The sequence below is a fragment of the Geotrypetes seraphini genome, chromosome 13, assembly GCF_902459505.1.
Source record: "Geotrypetes seraphini chromosome 13, aGeoSer1.1, whole genome shotgun sequence".
Lineage (NCBI taxonomy): Eukaryota > Metazoa > Chordata > Amphibia > Gymnophiona > Dermophiidae > Geotrypetes > Geotrypetes seraphini.
In genome coordinates, this window is record NC_047096.1 from 78,930,718 (window position 1) to 78,947,727 (window position 17,010).

General features: G+C 41.8%; 1 protein-coding gene across 1 annotated transcript in view; it reads left to right on the top strand.

Moving 5' to 3' along the window:
- The first annotated feature begins 1,432 nt into the window (after nucleotides 1-1,432).
- Nucleotides 1,433-17,010, top strand: part of TBX21 (T-box transcription factor 21) — a 95,004-nt gene continuing 79,426 nt past the window's right edge. The window contains exon 1 of the mRNA XM_033917447.1: nucleotides 1,433-2,175. Within this exon, the coding sequence (XP_033773338.1) occupies nucleotides 1,655-2,175 (521 nt within the window). The 5' untranslated portion in view covers nucleotides 1,433-1,654. The remainder of the gene's footprint in view (nucleotides 2,176-17,010) is intronic.

Here is a 17,010-nt window from a genome sequence, read left to right on the forward strand (position 1 = left end):
TTAGTAAAAGGAGCCCTAGGACTTGTGCCCCATAACTTCAGCCTGAAAAAACGCCGTGGCAAAACTAAAGTGCCACCTATTTAATGGAGTGCTAAACTATTTAATGGAGCTCGGACTACAGAGGAATGCGAAAAATTGCAAAGGGACTTGAACAAACTAGAAGAATGGGCGACGAGATGGCAGATGAAGTTTAACGTTGAGAAATGTAAGGTATTACATGTGGGGAGCAGAAACTCGAGGTACAACTATACAATGGGAGGGATGTTATTGAATAAGAGTACCCAGGAAAGGGACTTGGGGGTAATGGTGGACATGACAATGAAGCCGTCGGCACAGTGTGCAGCGGCCGCTAAGAGAGCGAATAGAATGCTTGGTGTAATCAAAAAGGGTATTATAGCCAGAACGAAAGAGGTTATCCTGCCGTTGTATCGGGCGATGGTGCGCCCGCATTTGGAGTACTGCGTCCAATATTGGTCGCCGTACCTTAAGAAGGATATGGCGTTACTCGAGAGGGTTCAGAGGAGAGCGACACGTCTGATAAAAGGGATGGAAAACCTGTCATATTCTGAGATTGGAGAAGCTGGGTCTCTTTTCCCTGGAGAAGAGGAGACTTAGAGGAGATATGATAGAGACTTATAAGATCATGAAGGGCATAGAGAGAGTAGACAGGGACAGATTCTTCAAACTTTCAAAAAATAAAAGAACAAGAGGGCATTCGGAAAAGTTGAAAGGGGACAGATTCAATACAAATACTAGGAAGTTCTTTTTTACCCAACGTGTGGTGGATACCTGGAATGCGCTTCCAGAGGACGTAATTGGGCAGAGTACAGTACTGGGGTTCAAGATAGGATTAGACAAATTCCTACTGGAAAAGGGGATAGAGGGGTATAGATAGAAGATTACTGCGCAGGTCCTGGACCTGATGGGCCGCCGCATGAGCGGACTGCTGGGCGCGATGGACCTCTGGTCTGACCCAGCAGAGGCATTTCTTATGTTCTTATGTTCTATGTTGTTTATCATTCCAGAAAAAGGAGAACAGATTGAGTCGTCCGGGTTTTACTTCTACTGAAAACAATGGAGGTAAGGAGGTCAGATAGAAACATCTGGGTTTTACTTCCATGGAAAGCAATGGAAAACTAGGATGTCTCAATCTGTCCTCCTTTTTCTGGAGCCACTCCAAGAAATTAAATATATTTAAATTCATGTCTAAGGGCCAGTGCTCCAGTAGCAAGCAGTAAAACCTCTACCATAAAATCATCAGCCGCTTTGAAAACAGCAAAAAAAAAAAAAAAAAAGCAACCGCGTGTAAGACGAAGGGGGCGTGTCTTGCGAGCGTAGGAATCAGCCAATGGAAGAGCCCCGTCCTCTCGGAGGGCGTGGCGGTTCCTTTGAATAAGAAGGAAGAGTTCAGCGAATAGAAGCGAATGGAGCAGGTTGAGTGACGCGGAGGAGCGGCCAGAAGACCCCGGCAAGTAATCAGGAGGGCAAAAAGGAAAAAAAAAGTAGACAGGAACTCTGCAGGGTGCTGAGGGGAAAGCCATTGTTTCCCGTGTTTCTCTGTACCTTTGATGCCTTCTGATGCTAATGGCAAGACAAGGCTGGGAGAAAGTTTGGTCAGCTGGAGATCTCCCCTTCTCCTCCTAATCGCTTGTCAATGGGAGCATTAGACCCAGATTCTGGAGCCACTATGCTGAATGGGACCGAGTCGCAAAGTTTCACCAAAGAGGGCAAAGACTTAGCTGAGCTGAAGATGGGAGCACAAGAGAGGTTCTTTTACTCGGAGCAGACCCAGCTGGGCCAGGAGAACTGTTCTCTGAACTTTTCCTACCCTGGACAGACCATGCCAGGTTTTGGAGTATCCACTTCGGGGAGATTTCTTAGCCCAGCCTTGAGTAACTGCACATACAGCCCAGTAAGACCGCAGGCTGCAGGGACCAATGGCTACTCAGTCCCTGTCTGTGAAGTGTATTCTCCCGGAGGTGTCGGTGCTGATTATCCTTCTGCCAGCGAGGGGGCCTACCCTAGCCCTGGGCAGCACCTTTTTCAGCGTGGGCCCCACTATGCTGTCCCTGGATATCAAGCATCAGGGAAACTACAGGTTGTTCTAAACAATTATCCACTTTGGGTGAAATTTCACAAGCATCAAACAGAAATGATCATCACCAAACAGGGAAGGTGAGTACTCAATTTGATTCTGGATTTAATCACTGGATTTTCCCCTAATGGGCTCAAGCCAAGTTAGATTCAGACAGAGCTGGTAGTCCTTTTCCCAGGGAGTTTATGATTTAACTTTTGACTTGAGACAATAATGGGTGAAGTGAGTTTAGCAGAGTCACAGGGAGCATCTGTGAACTGGAATTTGAACCCCGGCTTCTCTGGTCCTCAGCTCGCAGTAGTAGTACCTGAATAAATGCATGTAAACCGTTCTGAGCTCCCCTGGAAGAACGGTATAGAAAATTGAATAAATAAAATAAAAAATAAATAAAAATAACCACTGGGCTACTCCACTCCACCGTGGAATGACGCTTTCATTCCTCGGCTGTAACAGGATTCCAGGGAAATTAGAATGTCACGTTATGAGATGAGGAAAGTCATCCGTGTTGGTGTCTGCGTTGGCTGCTTCTCCATTAAGGGCTCCTTTTTACGAAGCCGCGTCGGCAGCTTTATCGCACGCAACTTTTTTAGTGCGCGCTAGCTGAAAAACTACCGCCCGCTCAAGAGGCGGCCTTAGCGGCTAGCGCGGCCGGCAAATTAGTGCACCCTGTACCTACCTCTTGCAAATACCAGAGACTCTTGTGTCTTTATAGGATGGTTTCATTGGACTAGATGCCTCAGTGGTCAGCTTTTCAGAGGTCAGTGGAGAAACAACACAGTTACCCTGAGTTTTTCACTGACCTGATGAAGATTAATTTTATAAAGCTGCGGCAAACATTTTGAATGAGTCCAGTGAGGTCTCAACTACAACTGGGTTCTTGCCAATTCTTTCATGTATTTAAGTGAGTGAATCTAGCACCTGTAATACTGAAATTATCTGCAATCGCTACTTTTTATATGTTTTGGGGTTTGGGTTTTTTAAAAAAAAACTTTTGAGGGTCTCTCAAATAAATTGGGCACACACTAAATAGGTTTTATGGTCCTCAGCTACCCTCATAGTTTGTTTAATCTCAAGTACAGAGAAATTTGTGACATCTCTACAACTTTTAACAACCTTGAGGATATTTTCTGTCAGGAGTGATGGGGACAGTAATAGATAGAAAGGAAACATTTTCAGAATTGATCATAAAGGAGCTGTTTAAGAAAATTTCGGAACCATCATCTCAGAAAAGAAATCACACTTTTTTTAATGGAATAATTCTAGTTATTAAATACTCCTCTGTCGTGGCTTTATAGATTTCTTGATTATTCATTTTTATCACCAAAGCAGATACATAAATATTGCAAAGTAACATCAGAGATTTATCATCATTATGAATAAAAGAGTAGTTCAGGTTAGCTCTTAGAAGACAGATGTTCTAAAGTTGTTGGTTTTTTTTTTTTGGGGGGTGGGGGGTTCCATTTGTGTCTTAATTATATAGAGAGCTCCTTTTACTAAGCAGCATCGTGGCCCAGTGAGGTAAATGCTCTGACACTTATTGAATTCCTATGAGCATTTACCTCGCCGGCCCGCGGTAAAATGTTCTTACGCTGCTTAGTAAAACCCAGTGACGGGTTCCATAATTTTCAGAAGTATATTTGCTGAAAATATTGCACTTTGTGGAAAACCATATTTTTTAAAACATACTTTCTGTTAAGGCTGTGAACATTTTGCAGTTTTTGCTGTTAACGAACCTTAGTTTTACTGGTAAAAGAATTTCTGTTTTAGCTTTTAACAGTCCGATATCATCACTGCTATATTTTCTGTCCTATGATTGTGATTATTTCTTGACTATTGAAAATGTATCCAACGCACACTTACGCATCTAGGACAGAGAAGGCTCTGCTCCTATCAGGTTCTCTTTTACTAAGCCGTGGTAGAGGTTTCTTCAACGCACCTGGTGCGCTAAAGCTCCAGTGCTGCCCCAACACTCGTAGAGAAATGGTTTGGTGGCCGTGTTGGTCCACTCTTCAAGGTAATATGTAGAAATAAAACATAAAGGAAAAAATAATACCTTTTTTTATTGGACAAAATACAGTTTAGGATTAGCTTTTGAAGGTAAGCCCTTCGAAAGCTAATCATCAATTACTTTAACCCCCTCCTTTACAAAGCCGCGCTAGCATTTTTAGCACCGGCCATAGCGGTAAGAACTCTGACGATCGTAGAATTCCTATGAGTATTGGCGTTCTTACTGCCGCACCTGGCGCTAAAAACGCTAGTGGGGGGTAAGTTAGTCCAATAAAAAAGGTATTATTTTTTTTTCTTGATGGTTTTTGTCTTATTTCTACATATTACGACGCTCGTAGGAATTCAGTGAGCTGCAGTGCGGTGGGCTGTGGTAGAAACCTCTACCGTGGCTTAATAAAAAGGGGGGGAGGTTTAGTTTGTAAAGATATAACGGAACTAAAAAAGTTCAAAGGAGGGCAAAAAAAGGATAGTGCACCTCCCTTGGGGAGCCTTTTATTAAAGGTGAACATACCCTAATGCAATTATTGTGGTGTGCTCTAAATGCTGCGTATTCTATTTTAAACCTATGGAGATGGTAAGAGGGGGGTTAAGCTTTATCATGGTATTAAGCTTTATTAAGGGATTTCTTGAAGAGTATAGTTTTTATTTCCTTTCTGAACATCTTGTAGTCTGGGGTTGTTGTCAATAGGTTGGAGACTTGGTTGTCTATCTTCGCTGCCTGAGTGGCCAGTATGAAAGAAGGATTGGTTTGAATTTAGACTTATTACTCACCTTTCAAATCTTAACTCAGGGTGAATTACATCCAGGTACTTTAGTTATTTCTCTGCCCAAATGGACTCCTAGTTTAAGTGATACCTGAGGTCATGGAGGGTGCAGTGACTTGCCCATGCTCATAAAGGGCATCGGTGAGAGAGCGGGATTGAAACCTTAGAAAATCAGAACAGGTTACTTTACCTTATCAGAGGACAATAACTAGTAACAGATTTTAAAGCAAATTGAAAGTATTTTTTTTTTCCACTTGGTGAACAATGAAGCTGTGGAATTTGTCACAGGATGTGGTCAAGGCTAGTAATACAGCTGAGCTTAGAAAAGGTTTGGACAAGTTTCTGGAGAAGAGATGCATTAATAATTATTATACAAAAAATAATTGGTAAATTATATCTTAGTTAAATCACCATCGGAAAGCACGTTGCACTCCAGAAACAATCAAAAGAACACTCCAAAAATGAGTGGGGTTGAATTTAAATAAAAGGTTTCAGTAAGGGCTCAGTGTTCCCTCCGAATAACCAAAAGCCCCAGGCAGGTATTCATGAGTGACTAGCACTTAGACACACGTCTAAATAAATCCTGCCCCGTACATCATGTAGCCCTAATCAGTAAATATAAAGTGCAAACGTGCATCTGGTGTGGAAACCAAGAAAAAATAAAAAAATGTTTCAAAAAACCCCCAAAACACAATAAAGATGAAAAAGGAAACTGAAATATCAATGAAGAAAGAAAAATATCAAAAACATCCCCACATTCAAAACCGCATAAATGCAAAAATCCCGAAAGTCATATGAAAATGATGTCAATAGTTCATTTAAAAGTCCATTTCAAAATACCAAAATACATATCCAAAAGTGAATAAATAACTTATAGAAAGATAAATCGTGTCTCCATTCAATAGGTAACAAATGAATAGGTGAATCGTATCTCCGTTCACACAATTCAGATAAATAAGTAACTTAGCTCATTCATATGCAAACTGTATCTCCACTCGACAGGTCCTGTTTCGATATTCTTCGTCAGGAGGGAGAAATCAAAACATCACTAAATTCTCTAATCCAAAAGCCAGAGATGCGATATCGTTATGCAATAAACCTCTCTCCATGTACAGCGGCTCAATCACAGTTTGCGATGTATCCATTGCTTACTGTATGGAAAGGACTTTCCTATTGGGATCTGAAGGGGTTTTCCAGATGCTGTAGACTGGTTAGTCAGGGTGCTAGCTTGCTTTTTATCGGTCTTTTAGTGTAATTGCAGCCAAAGAAAGACTGGAGGTTCAGAATCATGATGCACCTACGAAGAGCTCACCTAGGTTGTGACCCCAAACACAGGCTTTATGACCCCATTTGGGGGTCCTAACCCGCAACTTTTGGAAAGCTCTGAACTAGAGTGGCCAAACTGTTCCCTTCCTCCAACTCTTTTATAGACCAACTTTCTCAGTGTCTTCTGGTGGCTCTGTACACATATTGAACTTCACAGGTCACTGTATTACCACAGGAATTACATATTAGTGGGATGTACCAATACATATATTTAGCATACAGTGTTATTATATACTGATGCTTAGGGCCTCACCGGGAAAGTCATAAGAATGTCAGACTGAAGGTCAATATCCTGTTTTTGTGGAGGTCAATCCAAGTTGCAAGCACCTGACAAAAACCCAAATAGTAGCAGCATTCCATGCTACCGTCCCATGTCTGTCTCAACAGCAGACTATGGATTTTTCCTCCAGGAATTTGTCCAAACCTTTTTTTAAAACCAGCTACATTAACTGCTCTTACCACATCCTCTGGCAAGGCATTCCAGAGTTTAACTATTCTCTGAGTGAAAAAAATATTTCCTCCTATTTGGTTTTAAAAGTATTTACTCTAACTAGTCTTTGTAAATCTTGATGCAATAAAAAATCAACCCATTGAGTGGATTTTGTAGACTTCAGTCATATCTCCCCTTAGCCGTCTCTTTTTCCAAACTGAAGAGCCCTAAAAGAGATAGTTAAGGGGAGAAGTGATTGAAGTCTATGAAATCCTGAGTGGTGTAGATGATGCTAATCCACTATACTTATTTGAGGAGGAGTTAAATTTCTTAACGGGGTGGGGTGCCTATGTGCCTTATAGTTTCTGCACAGCAGATGCGCACACCCTTTCATTTTGGTTCTCCTCCATTTTCATATCCCCTCTTGTTTTTTTGAGTATATACTGATCTGGACTCCTGAGGATGGCTTGTGTTAGCCGAAACACAGACCATGTTGGGTCCTTCACCACCCCCTTTTTGGGTCAGCTGCTCTTTACAGTGGATACTGGTGAGAGCGGATAGCGTAGCCGGTTTTAAGAAAGGTTTGGAGGAAAAGTCCATAGTCTGTTATTGAGAAAGACATGGGAGAAGCAACTGCTTGCCCTGGATCAGTAGCATGGAATGTTGCTACTCTTTGGGTTTCTGCCAGGTACTAGTAACCTGGATTGGTACCATGAAAATGGGCTACTGGGCTTGATTGGACCCAGTCTGACCCAGTAAGGCAATTCTTATGTTCTTAGTTTTGTTTAATTTATCTTAATAAACATCAGGTCAAGAACATTTTGATTCCACAGTTTCTGCCTTTTTCTTAAATTCCCTTTAGAATAGGGGCTCCTGCAGTGATTCTTTGTGGTACACAAATGCTCTCTGTAAAGAACTCTGCTTCCAACAAAGTCCATGCATAGATCACATTCAAAATGTATGCTATTTCCATACACTCTTTCTATGTGTATATAGTGTCTGCAAATAGGTTTATTTTGCAAATCACACAATCCTCCTATTGGTTTTTCAAAGTACAGGCATTTACCTGTAACTTCAAGTGTCCCCCTAGTCTTTGTCATTTTTGACGGAGTGAAAAATCGATCCACTTGTACCCGTTCTACTCCACTCAGGATTTTGTAGACTTCAATCCTATCTCCCCTCAGCCGTCTCTTTGCCAAGCTGAAGAGCCCCAACCCTTTTAGTCTTTCCTCATACGAGAGGAGTCTCATCCCCTTTATCATCTTGATCGCTCTTCTTTGAACCTAATGAACTTTTCATTGGGGTACTTGCGAGAGCAGGCTGGGCATCCCCCGAGCAATTAGCACTTAGCACACTTTAATTTTTGCTGTTAAGACGTGCTAAAGGCCCTATTCTATATATGGCGCCCCCCAAAAAAATGGTTTGGACCAGAATGGCACTTAGCGCAATTCTATAAAAGGTACATGCAACTTATAGAACCGCGCTATATTCCAGTATATGTCATAACTTTTAGGTGCACCCATTTAGGCCAAGGAAAGCCAGGCTTAAATATCTGTGCCTAACTTTGCATGTATTGGGCTTATTGTATAACAGTTCTCCTCCCCTGGCTATGCCCCTTTTTCAGATTTGCACACTAGAACGGACGCACGGTATTATGCAGAACAAGCAAAACTTTTAATTTGTGTCAGTTATGAGGTATTAATTGCCACCTATTGGGGCCAATTAGGCTTGTTTAAACAAGTAACTTTTGTGCATTAATTTTCACACACAACTTAAGGTGCCGTATACAGAATTTGGAGGTAACAGCATAAACATAGTACAGTGGCATACCTAGTGGGGTGGGAACCCAGGGCAAAGCACCCCCTCCTCTGACCGGAGCACGGCATTCCTCCAGGCAGTGGGAAAGTGTGGGGGTTGCGGGCTACCTATATGTGGCCGTGGGCTCTGCTGCCCCCCTCCCCCCACTCCTGAACAGGAAGTTGATGTCAGAGGGGGCGAGGGCCTGCGGAGCCAACAGTTGTGTGCAGGCAGACCTCAGACCTGCAACTGCTCCAGCATCCCCAAGCTCCCAACACCTGAGGCAGTCTGCCCTGCCCTTGGTACGCCAAGGACATAGCACACTTTTAGCAAAAGATCCCCTATATAGTGCTGGCGTGATTTCCACTGGATGAAAGGTGTTGCTGGATTGTCTGTCTATACAGAGGCCTTCTGATGACAAGAAGCAGATACTGTATATCACAGTCACTTGTTCTTTGCTACTGAATCTGGTTGTTGTTTTTTTTTTTTTTTCTTTGCCTGGTCTAAACTAGTGGTCCCCAACCCTGTCCTGAAGGACCATCAGCCAGTCAAGTTTTCAGGACAGCCCTAATGAATATGCATGGAGCAAATTTGCATGCCCGTCGCCTCCATTATATGCAAATCTCTCGTGCATATTCATTAAGGCTATCCTGAAAACCTGACTGGCTGGTGGTCCTCCAGGAAAGGGTTGGGAGCCATATGGCAGATAGAACACCACTTTTGTGTTAGACAAGCAGGGGAAAAGCTTATGCTTTTGCTGTGTGATGGAATCGAAGGACTCCTGAACTTTAGGAAAGCAATAAAAACGAACCTCTTCCCCTAATCCCTTGCCTAATGCTTTATGAGGAACATTGAAGGAAATATATATTACTTTTAAGTAACAATGAAGGAAAAATGTACATTAGAGCTAAATCCTATAGATCCAAGTTCAGATGAACATATTGTTTTGTTTTGTAAATACACTACCTGGATCCTGTCTTGTCATTCTCTTCTTAGTTGAGCCGAGAACTTTTCAGCACCCTCTCCTAGTTATCTCATGCAGTGTCCCCCTTTTTCCTCTCGCTTGCTTAGGCATATGGAAGGTCATTTTCAAAAGCATTTCTGTGGATAAAACTGTTTTACACACAGAAATAAGCTTTTTATAAAATTGTACACCTGATATACAGATAAAGCTATGTGCATAAAGCCTGTACATGTGTAAATTACCTAGCGTGAATGGAGGCGTTCCAGGGTAAGGATCAGGAAGGGATTTTTACCTGTGGACTTTTAGAGATGCCCAAGTGCAGAAAATTTGTGTAAATATAAGCACATAAATTCTCTTGTGTAGTTTTCAAGGCAATAAACACATGCATGCTTTCACTTTGAAAATTCACCAAAGCCCACATAGGGAAAGGTATGCACATTTTATAAAATTACCCTCCCCCTCATACTTGTCTGCCTCTGAGCCCACACTCTCTAGTCAGCCCTATTGCGACTCCCTCTCTGTCTCAAAATAAAGCCATCCTCGTCTATCTTTGATTTTAAGGGTGGGTTTTTTTTTTGTGGTTCAGTTTACAGTATTTTGGCTCCCGCAGCTGTGTAAATGTTCCAGGTGGGTGGACAGGGGGGGGGTTAGAGCTTTCATGTGCAAACGCTGCAGTGACTTCCTTCACCCATCTAAGGACCATCTCATGGAGCGAACCCCCCTCCCCTCCCCCTGTGGATACCAATTGGATTGTGGAATGGGAATGACAGGAAATCACACACTGGTTTCTTCTGTTAAATTCCGCTCTTCAACCTGCAGCCTTTGAACTGATCTGTCGAAGGGAGTCATGGCCGTGGCCTCGGAGCTGAGCCAGTGTGCATTTCTGAAGAGACGTTGTGATACATAGGGGTCCTTTTACTAAGGCGCACTAAATACCAACGCGCCCATTATATTTTATGGGCATTTAGTGCGCGCTAAATCAATTAGCGCACCTTAGTAAAAGGACCCCATAGTTTGTAGACAGATGCTCCTGTACAAAGAGGTTCCAAAAGAAAAAGAAAATAGTGTGTGTGGTCTGCAGCAAAGGAATCAAATGAGGCCTGTGATGATAACCTGCACTAATCTTTAGTAAAAAGAAGCCCTAAGAGCTAGCTTAATAGGTATGGACTCAGTTAATGAGGAGCTGATTGGCTTCAAGGATTTGCAGTCACTAAATAAATAAAATAAACAAATAATGCAGCCCAAGAACTCTTTTTTTTTTTTTAAAGTGTGTGTGTGTGTGTGTGGTGATATTTAGTGCAGAAGCTTATTGTTTATTGAAAGCTTCTATACTGCTACTAATGACTGGGGAGTCAATTCACAGCGGTTTACATGAGCTTTTGTAAAGGTGTTACAATACATGAGCTATAAAACTATTACAATACAGAGTTAGCGTTTTCTGGTGGATTTTAATATAGACACATTCATACTATAATCATTTTACGTATGTACATGTGGAGCGGCATAATAAAAAACACGTCTAAGTCCGTTTTGGGCCTAGGGCGCTAGGTGCCTAAAGTCGGCAGCGTCCAAAGTTCATTCTCAAAAAATACGTCCAAAATATATATTTTTTTCAGAATCGTCTAATTATACGTTCAGCTGTTTGATCGTCCAGGCCGCCACGTCGTCTATCTGTATACCACATTCTTGACCAAAAAATTGTCCAAGTCCAAAATGCCTTGAAAAAGACCTTTTTGGATGTGGGAGGGGTCAGCAAAGTGATGGACTGGCCACCCAAACATGGCAAAAGAGTAGTGGGGCACCTTACAGTTCACTGCTGTGAACTTCACAAAGAGGGTGCCACATAAACATCTCATCACAACTTCCTTGCAGGTCATGGTGAGCCCTCCCCCCAAAAAAAAACTACTATACCCACCTGTCTACCACCCCAATAGCCCTTATGGCTGCAGATGCCACCTTTATGGCAGTACAGTAGGGTGGGGGTTGGTGGCCTCACTTTTTGTCACCATGAATGCAGTGGTTAGAGTGGCTTATGGGCCTGAGTCATCCTCTCTATGGTTCACTAGCCCATCCCCCAGACTCCTTAAGCCACCTCTGTGCAGCTCTACTAGGCTTTCCTATGCCAGATGCTGATGTTCTGGAGGCAGGTATGTACATTTTTATTCTGATTTTTATTGGGGGGGGGAAGTGATCACTGGGGGAGTGTGTGGGTTTGTACTTTGTCCTTGCAATGGTTATCTGGTCACTTTGGATACTTCTGGGCACTTAGACCTGTTTTTAGACGCCTAAGTCACAATGTATAAGTTCCGTCTAGGCCAGGGGTAGGGAACTCCGGTCCTCGAGAGCCGTATTCCAGTTGGGTTTTCAGGATTTCCCCAATGAATATGCATTGAAAGCAGTGCATGCAAATAGATCTCATGCATATTCATTGGGGAAATCCTGAAAACCTGACTGGAATACGGCTCTCGAGGACCAGAGTTCCCTACCCCTGGCCTAGGCAGTCTCATTAAACTTTCGATTATCCCTGCAAGACTACTAAGTCTAGGTTGGCCCACCTCCTGCCCTAACTATGCCTCGAAAAACGCCCCTTTTCACTCTGGGCGCACAGTGACAGTCAAAAGGCCTAAGCTACTTCTAGTTACGTCTAAAACCCGTTTCGATTATTGGCACTTGGATGACCTTTTTGATCATCCAAGCGCCGATTTTAGGTGGGTTTTTAGACTCTTTTTCATTTCGATTATGAACCTCGTATTACTATTAACGTGTGCTACTTATTTGCACATATAATGCCTGTATCATGTTCTATGTTCATACATAACATCCTGATAATTAATTCTAGTTATCTACTTTTTTATCATATCCTCAGCAATTCTGGGTATTTCTACTGTGTTCACCCTATCATGTTACTAGTGGGGACTATTTATTTTTTTGTAAAAATTTATATACCGTTTAAAACTAAGCGGTTTACATAATTTACATACATAATATAAAAATAAACAGATGATAAAACAAATACATGATAAAATAAACATGCAAACAATCCTCAAAGATATCATAACTTGGATACTAAATATCATGGATAGTTCACACATTTTTACTAGAGATAGCTAGAAAAAGGCTTCTACAAATAAGTAGTTAAGTAGTTTTCTAAACCTGCCCTTTTCACAGCAATTTCGTATCTGACCTACCAAGGAGTTCCATAACTTAACTCCTGCATTTTACCAGTCTCTTCTATGTTGCATTGTTAGTTAAAGTAGTCTGTGAAGAGGATGGTCTTTATCCCTTTCTTGAACTTTCCGATGTACTTTTCTAGATTTAATTCCTTTGGAAGGGAGATCCACCAAGGAGCTATCATGGAGAACATTCTCGCCCTGACGCTTTTGTATTTGATGTCTCTGAAGGAAGGTATTTCCAGCAGGTATTCTTGGCTCAAGTTCAGTGCACGTGCTGGTGTATGGTAATGCAGTCTGGCCACTAGATATTGAGGTTCCGTGAGGTGAATGATTTTGTGCGTCGGCAACAAAATCTTGAATGTCACCTTGCTTTCATTCGGGAGCCAGTGTAACTCTTTCAGTTGAGGGGTGGCATTCGTCTGCCTCGATTTTTCCCAGCAGAAATCTTGCTGCTGTGTTTTGTACCATTTGGATCTGCTTGATCATGTACCACCTGAGAAACAACCATTGATCCTTCTATGTAGCATGCAAGGAGTAAGGAAGCAAGTTATAAAGCCATCATCAGTGCAAAGCCAAAATAGCACGTGTGGATGTTATAGGACTAAATTCTATAAATGGTGCCATAAAAATGAATTCTAAGCACTACTTTATAAACAGCACTCATGAGTTGGGCGCTATGAATAGCGCATAGGATCTGTGTCTAAACGCCAACTGTATCCTGGTGAAGATCCTCATGCTTAAATTAGGCGCAGATCAGGAGTATTCTGTAACAGTGCATGCAAATTCTTAGAACGCCAATGACCTGCCCTTGCGTGGACACTCCTCCTTTTCAGACCTACACGTAAGAACATACGTTCACATCTTTATAGAATTAGCCTAGCAAAACACACAAATTCTAATTGTCAGTTAGCGCCCAATTATCAGCACTAATTGTCTCGTTAGACAAATTGCGTGTAAAATTTGGGTACATCCAAATTTTATATTTAATATATATTTATTGATTTTCAAATCAGACAACCAAGAACAACTTGTACAGAAAGCAAAATTAGTAATTCTACATAGAACAAGAAAATAATACAATAACATCGGAGTAATTTATAACTAATATGCTCAAGTCCTCAAATTATGGGATCCAAGGATTTTCTTAGTGAGAACAAAAAGAAAAGAATTGGACATAATGTACATTCTTATGCATAGAAATGGCTATAGGGCTGATTGCAGGGATTAATCTATAATCTTAGGGCTTAAGATTTTTCTGCTCCAAACGGGAAAGCGCCAAGAGAGAAGTCAATTGACTAGGCTCAAAGAAAACATATTTGACTTACAAGGATGTCGCAAGTAAAAAGTAGCACTTAATGATATAACACCTGGCTTCAACATAAGAAATTCACGGCGACGCTTTTGGGTCTCCTGTGATAAATTGGGGAATATCTGTATTTTAAAGCCCATAAATTCTTTCTGCCTATTTTTAAAGAATAATTTTAACAACCAAACTTTATCAATAGAAAGAGCTACTGATATAATCAAAGTACTTGGTTCTGCTGCCTCTTTATCAGATTTCTCCAATAACTCCGATACATTCAATAATCCTTGGTCTGAAGACCTTTTTAGGGATTGATTCTTATTAGGTAGGTAATAAACTCGTGATAAAGGGGGTATCGAATCTTCCGAAACCCCCCCAAACTTCAAGGAGATATCTCTTAAACATTTCCCTAGGTGGTACCAACGTTAACCTAGGGAAGTTAATTAACCTTAAGTTATTGTATCTGAAGTTGTTTTCCATTTTTCTCCTAAGACTGATGTTATCTTTCATTAAAGTTTCCTGTAGTTGTCTAGATGATTTTATTTCCTGTTCAAGCTTCTGAACAGAAGAATTAGAAGCAATCATTTCATTTTTCAATTCTTTAAGTGTGTTGAAGCAATTTCCCATCAATTAGCTGGAGTTTTGAGCTTATGGTCTTCACTAGGCCAGCCATAAGATCCCATAGTGAGTCCAGGGTTACCTCTGAAGGTTTTTCCAAAGAAATCAAGAAAATAGTAGTATCATACTGCTCACCATTCTGTTGAATTTCTTGTCGCTGTCCCTGTAGACTTACTCGCCTCTCTGGGTACATCCAAATTTGTGCATGCAATTTTGAGTGCTATATATAAAGTTAAGGGCTTGATCTCTGCTTCCTGAATTTTGTATGACAAAGGTCTGGAGATTTGATCAGAGAGGCATTTTTACTATTCAGAACCAATTTTCAGCTCGTAGCTGCCATCTTTGGAGTCCGGTTCGTTTGTCTTACGTTTTGCAAGTTTTTGATCTTGGATCTCCTGTGTATTTTCCTTGGGGAATGTTCCCAGACTCCTGCAAATGATTTGTGAGGTTAGTGATCAGTTGCCATGATTGTTTGATTGGATATATTCAAATAATGGCCAAGAACAAGTTGAAGGTGAGATGTATAGCATTAACTATTGGGTCAAAGAGTTTGTTACAGCTATATTAAGTTCAATAAAAAACTGTCAGCTAGAGCTGGTTTATTAACTGTTATTTCTAGGTGAACAGTTCATGAAACTCAGACCAATGCAGTTGAAATTAATTTCCATGGGTGTAAGAAGTGCTTTACTTGAGTGAACTGGGCCATCTCATAATTGACCAAGAAATATGTGGATATAAGTATTCAATCGCTTCTACCTCTATGCAAGGAAGGAATTTCCAGAGAAAGGGGTGGGATTTCATTTCCAACAAATCACATACTTTTGGATATATATATAGGTCTTATTTTTGGAGAAACAGGGTGTATGTATATATATGTGTGTGTGTGTGTGTGTATATATATATGACTGAGCCAGGATGTCCTGGAGGCTCCTTACCGGATTCGTCTGTGGATCCCCCGCTGCTACGCTCCGATGAGGATGGCTGCTGGAGGAAGATTCTCGTGCCTCACTTCTCTTCATGAAGTCTCTCAGTGCCCTCTTCTTTAGTTTGCGTGCACGTGGTGACATGTGCGCACAATGCAAGCCACACGGAAACCTCGAGCGCCGGATCCAATCAGTGGGCGCACAATTCATGAGGATCCAGTGTGTTCCTCCTCCTCCTGCATCCCAGTTGTTTCTTTAGATGATTCAGGCATCTTCAAGTTGATGAGTAGAAAAGTTGTAATGGAGAGCTGTAGAAAAATCCGACCGATGGGAACGGGCGGAAACTGGGGATTAGGGGGAAGCAGGGGGAAATGGGTAGGGCTCGGGCATGCCCAGTGGGGCCCGGGCACTGCACATGCTCAGAGAGAGAGAAAAAAAAATCTCTCTGAGCTATTGGAGAGCTTATCCGCAAATTGGGAGGTGTTGGGACAACACCCATATGTGGCTGACTCATCCTGCTTGTCCTAGGAGAATATACCCTGTTTCTCTGAAAATAAGCCCTAGTATGATTTTTAAGGATGCTCCTAATGTAAGCTTGACCCCTGAAGCCCCCCCCTGAATGTCCCCGACACTCCCTGACTCCATCCTTGACACTAGTGCTGCCTGATTTGCTGAAAAAATCTGACTCGTTGATTCAGCAACCCCCACCCCTGCTGCTTTAGGAGGCCTCGGAGCAGAGGTATGTCAGTCTCAAGGTGGGAGGGTCAGTGGGGTTCTGCTGCACAGGGGAATGGGAGGGAGGGAGAGAAAGATGCTGCAAAAAGGGATGGGTGAGAGGGGAGGAAAGATGCTGCACATGGGGGGAGGGGGAGAAAGGAAAGAAAGAATTGGGGTGCAGGAGAGGAAGGAAGAGATGATTGTTGTACATGAAAAAAAATAAGACAGCCCCGAAAGTAAGCTCTAGTGTGTTTTGTTGGTTTTTTTTTGGACCCAAAATTGATATGACACTATCATTTTCGGGGAAACACGGTATATATATATAATACACATCTGTGTGCACAGGATATTTTCAAAGCACCAGTACGCAATTATTTTCTCTTCGTGATTTTGTGTACTGGTCAGTGTTACTGTTTCCCTGTTCTTGTGGAAGTGCTCTGAGGGGTTAATGCCCTTCTTTGTGCAGAAATGGTGGTACCTGAGGTATTTGTTATAAAATCCAGTTTCAGCTTGCTTTAAGTTTTTTTTTTTGGTGGGGAGGGGAGTTGTGAAATTCGGCTTTGGTTTTATTTTAATACTTACTTCAGCACAACCATGCATTGAATTATTATATATGGATCACTTCAGAGGAACATTAAAGAAAGTCCTGTAATAGATATTTATGTGACATCTACATGTAACTTCACTTATCACACGTCATTTAGTGACATAAGATTGGCTGTACATTGTAGACTTTGACAATTACTGTTGATATGCATAGACAAGAAGGAAGTGAAACTGTGGTGACGGGGAGGGCCTGGGGCATGAGCAGCAGGAGAAGAAGTACTGATTTAGGGAAAAGAGCGACTGTTCTTTGCTCTGCTCCAGGCTCACCTTCATCTTCCCTGCAGGCT